Source organism: Schistocerca gregaria, chromosome 8 (assembly GCF_023897955.1).
Source record: "Schistocerca gregaria isolate iqSchGreg1 chromosome 8, iqSchGreg1.2, whole genome shotgun sequence".
NCBI lineage: Eukaryota > Metazoa > Arthropoda > Insecta > Orthoptera > Acrididae > Schistocerca > Schistocerca gregaria.
This window is the reverse complement of record NC_064927.1, coordinates 118,713,843-118,726,772: the sequence shown is the minus strand read 5'-3', so window position 1 is coordinate 118,726,772 and position 12,930 is coordinate 118,713,843. Positions and strand designations below refer to the sequence as shown.

General features: G+C 39.3%; 1 protein-coding gene across 2 annotated transcripts in view; it reads left to right on the top strand.

The window, feature by feature from the left end:
• Window positions 1-12,930, top strand: part of LOC126284204 (phosphatidylinositol 4-kinase alpha) — a 170,152-nt gene that overhangs the window by 25,612 nt on the left and 131,610 nt on the right. The window contains exon 9 of one of the 2 annotated variants that reach the window (XM_049982968.1): window positions 7,171-7,236. The exons of the other annotated variant lie outside the window; for it this stretch is intronic. Coding sequence (XP_049838925.1) covers window positions 7,171-7,236 — 66 coding nt within the window. The remainder of the gene's footprint in view (window positions 1-7,170; window positions 7,237-12,930) is intronic. 2 annotated transcript variants of the gene reach the window in all.

Here is a 12,930-nt window from a genome sequence, read left to right as displayed (position 1 = left end):
TAGAAAGGTGGCAAACCGGGTTGAGGAAGACCACGTGAAGCGGATGGGGGAGAAGGTGTTGAGATTGCAGAGGAATGAAGATAGCAATGAACCTGAACCAGACAAGGTGTTTGGTGTTTTGGGAGCCTAGGAAGGTGTCCTCTGGATGGCCTTTAAAAACGTTGGCATAGGAGGGTGCCCATGGCTGTGCCGCATATTTTTTATATATCTTCCCTTCAAATGAGGTTGAGGGTTAGGAGAAAGCTAGTAAGATGTATGAGGAGTGAGGTAGTAGGTTTGGAGTCCGAAGGACATTGGGAAAGGTAGTGTTCAATAGTGGTAAGACCATGGGTATGAGGTATGTTTGTATATAGGTAGGTGGCATCAACAGTGACATCTAGGGATCCAGGAGGTAAAGAAGTGGGTGTGGTGGAGGTGGAGAGTCAGGAAGGAAGTGGTTGGTGTCTTTGACATGGGAGGCTTGATTGCGGGCAGTTGGTTGGAGGTGTTGGTCAATTAGAGCCAAAATTCTTTCAGTGGAAACACAAGAACCATCTGCAATGGGGAGTCTAGGATTGTAGGGTTTGTGGATTTTGGGGAGCACATAGAAGGTGGGGTGTGCAGGGTGTCATAGGATTGAGCAGGGAAATGGATTCAGGGGAGATGTTTTGGGAAGGACGTAAGGCTTTAAGCAGGGATTAGAGTTTGTGTTGGATTTCTGGGATGGGTTCACTTTGGCAGAGTTAATAGGTGGAGCAGTCAAATAATTGGTGGAGGACTTCTGCCAGGTAGTCACTGTGATTCATAACAACAGTGGCAGAACGTTTGTCTGCAGGTAGGATGACTAGGTCAGGATTTGTATTGATATTCTGTATGGCTGTTCTTTCTTCTACCGAAAGATTTGTGTTCTGAGGAAGGGGCGTGGGGAAGGATGACGAGGATAAGTTTGAGGTAAGGATTTCCTGGAAGGTGGCCAGCGGGTGGTTAGGTGGATGGTCGGGTGGGGAGGGGGGGGGGGGAGGAGGAGGAGGAGGAGAGGAGAGGAGATCACTGAGGGATTGGAATGGGAGTAGATCTTTGACAAGTCCAGCATGGTTAAATTTGGGTGTAGGGCTGGAGATGAGGTGATGCCTTTGGATAGGACTGAAACTTCTGTGGGACTGAGGGGTTTGGTGGAAAGATTAACAACAGTATTATAGGAATGTTTTGGCTCTCAATTTGGTGAAGAGTTGGTAGTTTTGGAGGACGTGGCAAGCTGAAAATGTCAGCTTGGCAGGGTTTAGCTGGTATGAGGGGTGGACGAGGAGGAACACTGGGTATGATAGGGGTTAGATAGTGATGCCCCAAGGTGGTAGCAGGATGTCAGCAGGTTGGATGACTTATGGAAATGGTGTCTGGAATGCTGCTTCAGGTGCTGGAGAGCAAGGTATACAGTTTCAGAGATGTGATGTATGGAGTAGAGACTGCTTAGTAATAGTATCTTGGGGAGGGAGCAGAAGTAGTTCTGGGATGCCTGTGCCATGGAGATGTGTTTTTGCTGTTCCAGGTTTATGAGGGCCAAGGATTGGCAGAATCTGAAAAGGTATAGGTCAGTGTGAAAGAAGGGATGGGATCCAGAGAAAGGAATCTTTACAGACAGGCCATTTGGGGGGATTTCATGGTTTAGGCAGCATTTGAGAACCAGGATGTGGGACTGGGTTTTAGGCAGGGAGGGGGTACCTACCTGAACTTGCACAGAAAGATGGAGCAAGGGTCAGTTGTGGCGGGAATTATGTAGAGGGAATGGGATTGATGCAGAAATGGACAAAGTAGATATTATTAGTTTTGAGAGGAGCTGAACAAGTGAAAAGACCCGTAAAGATGCTTTAAAAATTGTAAAGACACACATAAACATGCACAGATAAACAAAAATACCTGTTCCTGTCTTGTCAGAGGTTTATCTTATCCCATCAGGAGCTGGACCACCCGTGAAAGCAGCTATGTTATTTACCAGCTTTGCTGCAATCATTGCATAGCATTTCACCGGGTGATCAAAAAGTCAGTATGAATTTGAAAACTTAATAAACCACGGAATAATGTAGATAGAGAGGTAAAAATTGACACACATGCTTGGAATGACATGGGGTTTTACTAGAACAACAAATAAAAATTCACAAAATGTCTGACAGATGGCGCGTCGTTTGATGATGATCATATGTTCAGCCGCCACTTTCGTCTTACTCGGCCTCCGAGGGCCCCAGACCTCAGTCCATGCGATTATTGTCTTTGGGGTTACCTGAAGTCGCAAGTGTATCGTGATCAACTGACATCTCTAGGGATGCTGGAAGACAACATCCGACGCCAATGCCTCACCATAACTCCGGACATGCTTTACAGTGCTGTTCACAACATTATTCCTCAACTACAGTTATTGTTGAGGAATGATGGTGGACATATTGAGTATTTCCTGTAAAGAACATCATCTTTGCTTTGTCTTACATTGTTGTACTAATTATTGCTATTCTGATCAGATGAAGTGCCATCTGTTGGACATTTTTTGAACTTTTGTGTTTTTTTGGTTCTAATCAAACCCCATGTCATTCCAAGCATGTGTGTCAATTTGTACCTCTCTATCTACATTATTCCGTGATTTATTCAGTTTTCAGATTTATACTGGCTTTTTGATCACCCGGTATATTGGTATGACTAGCGAACAGCTGTCCACCAGGATTATTTATTTAGCGTATGGCTAATATAGAAATATCATAAAATTAAATTACATATACATATGTATATCTAGCGAACAGCTGTCCACCAGGATTATTTATTTAGCGTATGGCTAATATAGAAATATCATAAAATTAAATTACATATACATAAGTATATATTTACACACAAGAAACTTAAGTTTGGCTTTACAACTGAATATCCAGTCCTTCAATCCAACACACTGCATCTGGAATTGCTGGCAGGAAGTCCTCTTCAGCATCTTGATAGGTTTGAATCCTGCATTCACTGACAATGTGCTGAACAGTCTGGCATGGAGTCCTGCAGTCACAGGCTGGATTAGGCAGCTTCTTCCACTTAAAGAGAGTATCCCTGCATCGGCCATGACCAATACGGATTCTGTTGAGAGTAGCCTGGGTATTATGTGGTAGGTCGAAAGCACCTGGAAGTTTAGCACCTGAGATGATGTTATGCAGGTGCCCATCTGTCACTGCTTCCCACCGACCTTTCCATTCTTCAATAGGTTTGAAATCCTTAGCAACCATGTCAGCAGCATCACACAGTGATGGATGGTGTGATTTCAGTCCCTTACGATTTAAAAGTGGCAGGTCGCTATGCACAGGTAGGTTAGAATTCCTGGAGATCTTGTGGAATTCCCTCATAAGGGCAGTACATCTGCGTAAATCAGGAGGCATTATACTGGTTAACAGTGGAAGCCAATAAACTGGAGTAGATCTGAATGCGCCAGATATTATTTGCACATTGTCATAATCAGCTGGGTGTCAACAAGCCTTGTATGATGACTGTTCATCCAAACAGGTGCACAGTACTCAGCACTTGAGTACACTAAGCCCAGAGCTGAAGATCTCTGGGTTGTTGCTGAAGATCCCCAAGTAGTTCCGCATAGCTTATGTAGGATGTTGTTTAGAGTTCTCAGCTTTTGAGTCAAGTTAAGAAGGTGGTGTTTGAAGCATATTGTACGGTCCAGGATGACACCAAAATATTTTGGGTTCCAATTATGATGAAGAATTCTGCCTCTGAAACTTACTTCCAGTTTTACATTCGCCAACCGATTATTTAAATGGAATCAACACACTTCTGTTTTACCCGCACTGGGTTGGAGTCTCCAGATTTTGAAGTAATTATCTAATACAGACAGGTCATTGGCTAGTATGTCTTCTGTTGTCCTTATTTCCTGGTTTTGTACAGCTAGAAGCCAGGTCATCGCCATAGTTGAATTTTCTGGACAAACTGTCAGGTAGATCAGATAGGAATAGATTGAACAGTAATGGTGAGAGAACTGATCCTTGGGGGAATCCATTGTTTAGCTCCCCCTCCTTATTTATGTTGCTTCCAGTGATTACCTGGAACTTCCAATTGCTTAGCATGCTGTTAATCAGTTTAGCCATTGTTCTGCAGGGGATGATGCGCAGAAATTTGTAGATAAGGCCTTCCCTCCACACAGTGTCGAAGGTGGCAGTTAGATCAACAAATGCCACAGATGTTTTCTGCTTCATTTGGTATCCTGACTCTATGACGGGTGTGAGAGACAATACTTGGTCGCAGCAGTTACGCCCTGGTCTGAAGCCTGCCTAATCAACTGGAACATCCTCTAAGGTAGCACTGCCTAAGTAGGGCATTGGAGCGGTAGTTTTCTACCATTTTGCTGTGTTTGCTAGGTTTCAGAACATATATTACAGTCGCCAGGATGAATGGCCACTACCAGACTGTGGTCAAGAGCAAGGTAGACCACCCTGTGGCACAACATGCAGTTGAATATAACACTTGATTTCAGTGGCTGCTTCACTACCCTAGCCACCTGGATCCTTCCCTCCACCACCAGCTTTTCTGAATTGTGCAGATGGGAGTTATCCTTAGAACATGTTCTCTGCTCCCATAATTATCCTGGCTTCATTTTCCACCCCCTTTGTCCTATCATCTCCACATTCTCATCTCCCACCCGGTTTATTTTATCCCCAGCACCTTCCTGTCCCACAACCTCCTGACACTGCACCTATTGGCAGTCTAGTCCCTGCAGCACGCTCCACCAGATGGTGTTCGTCTCTTTCATGACCACTATAATGCTATCCCCTCCCCCACCCCCTCCAGACTGCTGTTTGTGTCCCACGTGTTGTTGCATTCTGGCCCGAGATGCTGGAGTTGGCAGTCGTTTGTGCATGAGACATGCTTGCTTTGTGTGGCTTTTACTGTTGAAGGCTGTGGGTGAAAGAATTGTACATGCCTGCAATTTGATGTGTCTTTTGTTGAACAGCCAAAGAAAGCTGGGACACCATGTCATAATATCAGAGACTGCTTTAGTGCATTGTCTGCCCAGCAACTCAATGTGCCAAAGGATTGGTCAAGAAAAGACATAAAAAATAATTGTAGCTCTTTTTTCTTTATGAGATTAAAATTAGGAATAAAAAAGGTGGTGTATTCATTAATGCACTGAACTTATGTTCTACAGTTGACTGTTGACATCTATGCTAATTTAATCTGATACAAATTTTATAATAATTAGGTAAATCCATAAATAGGTTGCATCCCCTATAGTCTTAAAACGTGTTAGTGAACTTATTGCTGTTTAAGTGTTTTTGCTACATAAAATGCTCAGTATTTTCAGTAATTCAAAATATAGTAGAAAATGAATGTTGACATTATTGAAATATCTAATTCCTAATCAATGAAACAAGTATTACTGGAACAAGACTGACAGAATCACAAATGTAAAATGAGAAAAAATGGTATATTTTTATTTCTGATTCATTAACTGTACCTTGTGTGTTTTCGTATCTTGACGTCTGAATAACATTTCCTTCTAAATAGGTGCTGTACAACTTTCCTTTAATTTTTTCAGTTTGTAATTTGTATCATTCATTTGATGAAGCAAATGTTTTAAAAATATAAAACTTGCGTCCTGACTCTTCCCTTTCTTCTGCTTTGTGCTTTGCTCAGCTGTATTCCAATTATTATTTTGTCATGGTTAATTATGTTTGCTATTTACAATGTGGCAAAAGATAGATTGCTAATTACTGTAAAGGTGACAAGTTAAGTTCCAGACATGCAGAATTAAGACACTTATGCATAAGTTTTCAGCCACACCATTTATCAGAAAAAGAGAAACACACACAATTGATTCACACAAGAAAGCACGCCTCACACACACAAGACCACCAACTTCAGCAACTTGGGCCTGATTTGCTATTTGCTTTTTAATTTATCGTAAGACTATACTTTCATATTTTTATATAATATAGCAAAAAAAAATCCATGGATTTTTACAACAGTATGTTTAGAAGAGGAATAGATTGCTTGTTATGTTGAAATTGGAATGCAGTTGTATGTTTTCTTATCTTTAATGCAAAAAAGGTCCTAACATGTACTCACAGTGAGGAACTGATACACCAGGGTTGGAAAAGGGAAAAAGCTATTATAGTCAACAAAGGGTCTCTCATAGAAACATTTACGCGGAACAGAAAAATACTAGGCTTTGTTATTATAATGTCTTTAACACTTGAGCTGGAGCTAAAGAGTTTTGAATACAAATAAATAGCAAAAATACAAATTACCTGTTTAGATATCCATGTGGAAACATAATTGTATCTCTGGCATTTATTTTTACCAAATACATTCCACTAAGAATTACTAGCACCAGTGGCCTAAACCATTTAGTTTCCTTCTAGATGGATGTTTTACAATATCCAATATGTTTCAGCATTAACTATTCAGACACCATTTAAATTCATGATCATAACATGTTTTTCATTTGCATTTGCATCATACTCACTGTTTTATAGATACTACTGGGTAATCCACAGTTATTTTTTGATCTCAGTTATGTTATCTAGAGAAATAATTAAAATGAGTCATTACAGACCTCAGCTTCATAAAAGTTCAGTTTAAGGAGATTTGGATTTTTGTGAATGTTTTTGCATTCAAGGAAGTAGTTGTGAAAACAGGTGTGTCCTGTCATTCTCATACAGTCTTTTCAATTAATAGCAAAAAGTTGTTTCATGATCTGGAGCACTTAGTAAATTATGTAGAATTAGGTGCTAGCTCATGAGTGACAGATAGGAGAATAAAAATGGCCTTTGCAGTTAATTGCCATACACCTGCTAGTACAGAATAGAGCATGGGTATTCCCAGAAATAGACAAAAATTATATTATTGTAGGTATAGGTGACACAGATACACAGTACCAGCTGCTGGTACAAATCAGTCTAAGATTTATAATTTTTTCACTACAGTTTCAGGGAAGTTCTTTGGAATATTTCTTACAAAAATAATTCTGAAAAGCTTTGTGGGATTTCAGTAATGTATGAAACAATACTGTGTATCACATGTTGTAAGTAAGTAGTAAATTGTTTCTGCTATGAGATGGAATTTCCACACAGTAGGTACACTGTTTTGTGCCAGTTATGAAACATGACACATTGCATTAGAAGCTAAAGTTTTCTTCAGCATGTGGTGATTGGTATATTCCAGAACGATGCTGCTGTGATGTGTCCTTGGTGACATCACTGTCGGCCTTCGTCAATCAAAAGAGTTCAGGTTGTATGCCATTTTATTGAGGCTGCAGCTGACTAACTCTTAACATTTCTTGCTATGGATGTTGTTATATGTGCATCCTTCTCTCTGATAAAACATTAAGTTACAAGCACAAAAGGCAGTATAATATCTGTCCTCAGCAATTTATATAGAAAAGCTTTATTTCCCTATATATGTTTGTATGATCTTTTGCAAACTGTCATCTGAAGGATCAAAAATTCATTCCTAATTAAGAGATGTTACTAACAAATGAACAAAATTTTTAAAAAAAGTGCTTCAGTTGATGCGACAGAAGGAATACCCAGCATGTGATGCATGTAAAGTTGTAGCATCCTGTTGTTTGCTATCAGAAGATTTGTGCTTGAAAAATAATCCAAATGTGTACACAGTTTATACAGTACCACCCAAGATAATTATTTGAAGTTGACTTGCCAGTCACTTTGTAGAGATTCCTCCAGTTACTCCAAGAGTGCTGAATAAAGAGCAAGCATGTTCCATTGCCTTTGTTGAGCCTTGAGAAAGGCTAGGTCAACTCGGTTATTTAACATTTCACCTGCTATGCACAGTGTGTTCTGTTGATTGATGATGGCTTCATTTATTAGCTGATTTATGGCCCAGTGTGTAGTTGTCCTGCTGTGATTTTTCCATTACCATGTATACCCTCTCATGAAGTGACACAAACCCCTTCTGCAAACTCTTACTTACATACACTTGTCTTTTTCTCTTGCTGTTAATTAAATACATACACTCATATTTTTGTCAGTTTTTCACATGCTTTTGAGTGTTTTATGTGATAAGTGTACACAGATAAGTAGGATAGAAAATTATTTCTTGGTATCACTGTGTACCAGCACAATGGAACTGAACAGCTGTAAACACAGTTTATTGTAGTGTGCTCTGTTTTATTGTTGTGTGATACTATACATATAAAAAATGAATATAAGCAACACTTCTTGAGACCAGTAGATTTTTTAATACTCTACAAATAAAGTTGTTGTATTAATATATATGGGGACTGATGGAGTCCATTTCTTGCCACTTTGTGATGTCATGTGTGAAGGAGAGCAGCTCACTTGCTAACTACAATAAAATGACATAGGATACGTTGCTACTCACCACATAGAGGACAAGTTGAGTGGCTGACAGGCACATTGTAATGATGTGGCATCCTGGATGGTTGGATTTAAGTACTTTAGGAACCATGTACAAGATAGGAATGTGGGAAGTGATGTGGGTGAGGATAGACATAGACCAGGAGAAAGATTCTGGGAGGAGGGGCTAGAGATCCTGCTCGATTTCTGGAATGGAGTCACTGTGGCAGGGCTTGTAGCTGGACACATGACATTCAGCTCTTCTCTTAAGTAATCTTTGCAGTTCATTAACAGTTCATTCTGCAAATGTGAGGTTGGTTTACATTTTGAAAGCTTAGGGGAATGATTGTGAGATGAGGTTTGACATTAGGAAATTATGCCAAGTTACTAGAGGATGATTCAGAAAGAGCAGGAGGAGGGTGAGGGGTAATTAGATCACAGTTGGATGGAGCAGTAAATTGAATAAGACAGGGTTCAGTATGATTTTGAGTAGAGTTTGTTTAGTAGAATTGGCAACAAAAAAAGTGTTTCTGCCATAGGAACCAGTATGAGGAAAGTTCTTTGACAAGTCCAGCATGATTTTTAATTTGGAAGTGAGATGTGAGCCTTTTAAAGGGCTGATATTCTGAGGCATTGTGGCTCTTGGAGGAGAAATTCATGACTGTGTCGCAGGTCTATTTAGGCTCTGGTCTCTGTAGGATGGTGGGAGTGATTTTCTAAGGGTGTAGCTGATGTAGTTTGTCTGCAAGGCAGGGTTTGGTGGTTACAGGGGGATGTTCGAGGGAGCCTTTTTTTACTAGTGGTGGGTAGTGATAGTTCAAGGCGGGAGTATGAGGTGAATAAATTTGATAGTTTTTTGAGGCAGTATTGTGCATGCTGCTCTAGTTTCTGGAGGAAAAGGGTTTCAGTCTGGGAAATGAGATGCAGGAATTTGAGATTGTGGATCAATAGGATGTTACAGATGGAGCAGATGTAATGGAAGGTGGCTTGAGTGTGATTTGTATATTTTTTTCAGGGCTGACTTGATGTGGGCTGCAGACTGATGGAATTTGAACAGATAGAGGTCATAGTGAGAGGATTGGTTGCAACCAGGTATGAGTAATTTGATGCTCATGCCATTGGCAGGGGGAGGGAACCCATGAGCCAGAAAACAGCAAAAAATGCAGGAACATTGTGTGGGAATGTGTTCTGGTTAGGGATAGGGAATCTTTTCTGTATTGGCACGGATTGGAGACAAGGGATCTGTAGTGAAGAATAAAAAGGGGTAATATCTTAGAAAGCACTGAAACCAGATTAAATATAAAAAAGAATTGATGCTGGTGATGGAAGTAGGAAGAAATTCTTTATCTTCTTCTCCATCATAAACATTGCTGTCTTCACGTTTTCGTATTATAAATACTTAAAGAAGGTGGAAGTACCCCACAACAGTATTATAAATGTAGCACAGGGGAAACCAGTTTGTACCTGTTCAGTGTTCTAAATAAAAATACATTGGTTCCTGGGACCATTGTCACCTAGAATAACTGTATGGGGCCTCCTGGGCTTACTCAAACACGAATTTTATGTGGGTCAACTGTTGCTTCATAAAGTCTTCATGGATTTTATTACATATGGCTAACTTTACACAATGCCTTGCCTTCAGAAATTCAACAGTGTGCTTACCTTGTTGTTACTGGATTGCACAGCATTATGAGTTACATCAAAGGGCTTTTCATTGCTAATTAATTTATTCACAAACATCAAAAGCAGCGGAAGAAAGACTGTGTAATTGATATTTAAAATCTGATGATGTTGAATAATGTGCTGGCTGAGAAATTGGTAACAGCAGCTTTCACCGCTTCAATACTTGACTGCCACTAGGCCACTGAAGCAGCAAAGCCATTCGTCTGATGCCATGTATCCACTGGTAGCCACTGCAGAGCCATAATTATGCCTGATGCCATGTACCCACCATTCTGGTTATGAAACATCCATCGTTACGCATATGGCAGTCAGTGTGTTAAATATTGTCAGTAAAGCTGTGAGAGCAACGCAAAAGGATTGTGAACTCAAAAGTTGGTTTAAGTACCACATTACTTGGTATGATCGTAATGATGTTTGTATGCCTTTATTTTCCTCTAATGTGTCAACTAACAGAAAAAACTTGGTAAAGTACTCTGTAGTCAACCCAGTCAAGTGTCCGCTTTTGTAATTTGCAGCAATTGCTATGTGAGTCCTGTAACGTGCATAAATGAAGGTTTATTCGAAAATATCCTACTGATTGACATTGACAAATGTAAATATATTAAATTGCTAAAAGGTGTGTCCTCAAGGTTTCTGTATGTTCTAAATGTGGAAGTAGATGAACCTAATTGTTTGCTTTAGAAGATCCACAGTAAGATTTTTTCAGTTTTAAATTTATATCAATATGTACTCACCAGAATAAAGATTATCATGCCATGTATAATGTTTCCTGTTTGTATTCTATGTTTTTTGAGGAAATTTTTTTTGTTATAAAATTGGACGAACTGGATCTTTTTGGAGCTAAAAACAAACAATTTTTGTAAGAAGAGGGAAAAAACCATTAACACCCAAAATGGAGATTTACTTTTTCTTTGATGACGCTTTTTCACTTGGTTTAACACTGCTCACCAGTTGCTGAAAGAATTAATTTGGTATCCAGTTTCAAATATAGTTGTAAGTTATTCACATATTGTATGGTGACATGAGCCTAGGAAGTGTAATATGACTTTATGGAACTGATCCCACATGCCATATTATGGTTGTTTGTGACCTTTTGAATCCTTCATTTTTAAACTGATCATTCACCTGAACAGCATTGTAAAAAACATTTTTGTCAAAATGTAGTTAAGAGTTGGAATAGTGTGATATCTGATGTCCTGCATCTCCAGGTTAAATTTTGCGGTGAACAATATTGTAAATGAAGGCATCATGGGGAATGCACCAAATGTTGTTGTAATGAGCGAAGTGCAAAAACACTTAGATCGAGAAAGAAAACACAAAGTTAAAGTTTGTAAGTTAAATGAAAATAAATGTGAGTCATTGAGGATAGTAGATGCCCTTACACATGGAGGAGGAAAAACTGGAAAACTGTCACATAATGCAGTGTGTGATAAGAAATTTTAACTGCTATTTATAATAGAAAAAACGTTTCCCATAATTCCTGTGGTCAATAAGTTGTATGTGTTAAATATTTACAGAATTCTAATATAGTAATGTGGCACTTAGCCAAAACTGGAATGATGTGAACTGAACTTTCACTCAAATGTGAGCTGCAAATATCACAGGATTTGTTTGGTACATTTAAAATATTAGCAATTGGATTTCGTTCTTTTCTAAGAAAGAACTGCCACTGTCAGTTTTCACATGGAGATTTATGAGTGGTTGATAAGATGCAGCTCATTTGCAGATTTTGCACACATTATTTTGATGAGCAGACACAATATTTGCCATTCCAGTGGATTGATATTGCTTATATGAAGAGAGAAATAAAAGAAGGAAGTTTGTCTCGTCGCCATTTTTCACTGACATACCATTTTCTTTCGGAAACAAAGGATAAGGTAGGCATGGGAAAGGTAGGCTTTTGTCAAAGGACACTATGTATTGTTTTCACATTACATCTCACAACATGAAATTCTGGTTGACAAATAAAGGAGCAGTTGATCTCCTGAAGGCAAAAAAGGAAGGCATCCCAACAGGCCTCATAAAATCCTAGACCATGACAGAGACTTTGTGAGGAAATACTGTGAATCATTTCCAGTGTAAGAAAATCACTACTCTAGGCATAAAGTGATCAGTTGCTAGTTAAGTTCAGTTCTGATGTGTTCAAAATATATCTCTCTTTCCAGAAGTATTTCCCAAAACTATAGATCAGCAAAAGTATATTTTGAGAAGTGATTGTAATCTAAAATTTGGTGTGCCAATGGTAGATGCATATTCATATTGCAATAGACTTTTTATGCTAGTGGTTATTGCAGATTCTGCTGAAGAAAGCAAAAAATCTAAAATGGAAAGTGTAGGTGCAGATGCAACCTACAAAATGCTTGCAGCTGATTCCAGAGAGAGGAGGGGAAAAAGAACCCAATAGGTAATATTGTGATTTTGTGCATAGACCTTCAGCAGGTAGTCTCCTATCAACAGTCAAATCATTCTTGTGTAATTTATTAATGACAATACTCTTCTCACAAGCTGGCAATAAATAATACCGGCAGTAACGATGCTTTCATGTGTTCTTGACATGAAAGTGTTGTGTTCAATACTGATGGGTCCAGGTAGCCAGTAACAATGGAATTTTATTGAGTCTAATAAAAAATAAAATGACAGTTTCCTGGAATGTGAGTCTGCAATACTCAGTTCAGTCTGATAAATCACTGAAGTACTGGAAAGTTCTAGTGTGTAATCATTAACGTTCCGCTGGAATACTCGTATATGGACAAAGTGCATGGTGATAGTGTCCCATGAGGGTGAGATCAAAGATGAGTGAATTGGAGACAAAGTTCCATGAAATGGCGAGCAGTGGACAAATGGATGCAATGTTTGGGCATGGCAGTGAGGTGCATCTCAACCAGCTTGGTGCAGTGACTGATGGTTCTGGCTCGGACAAAAA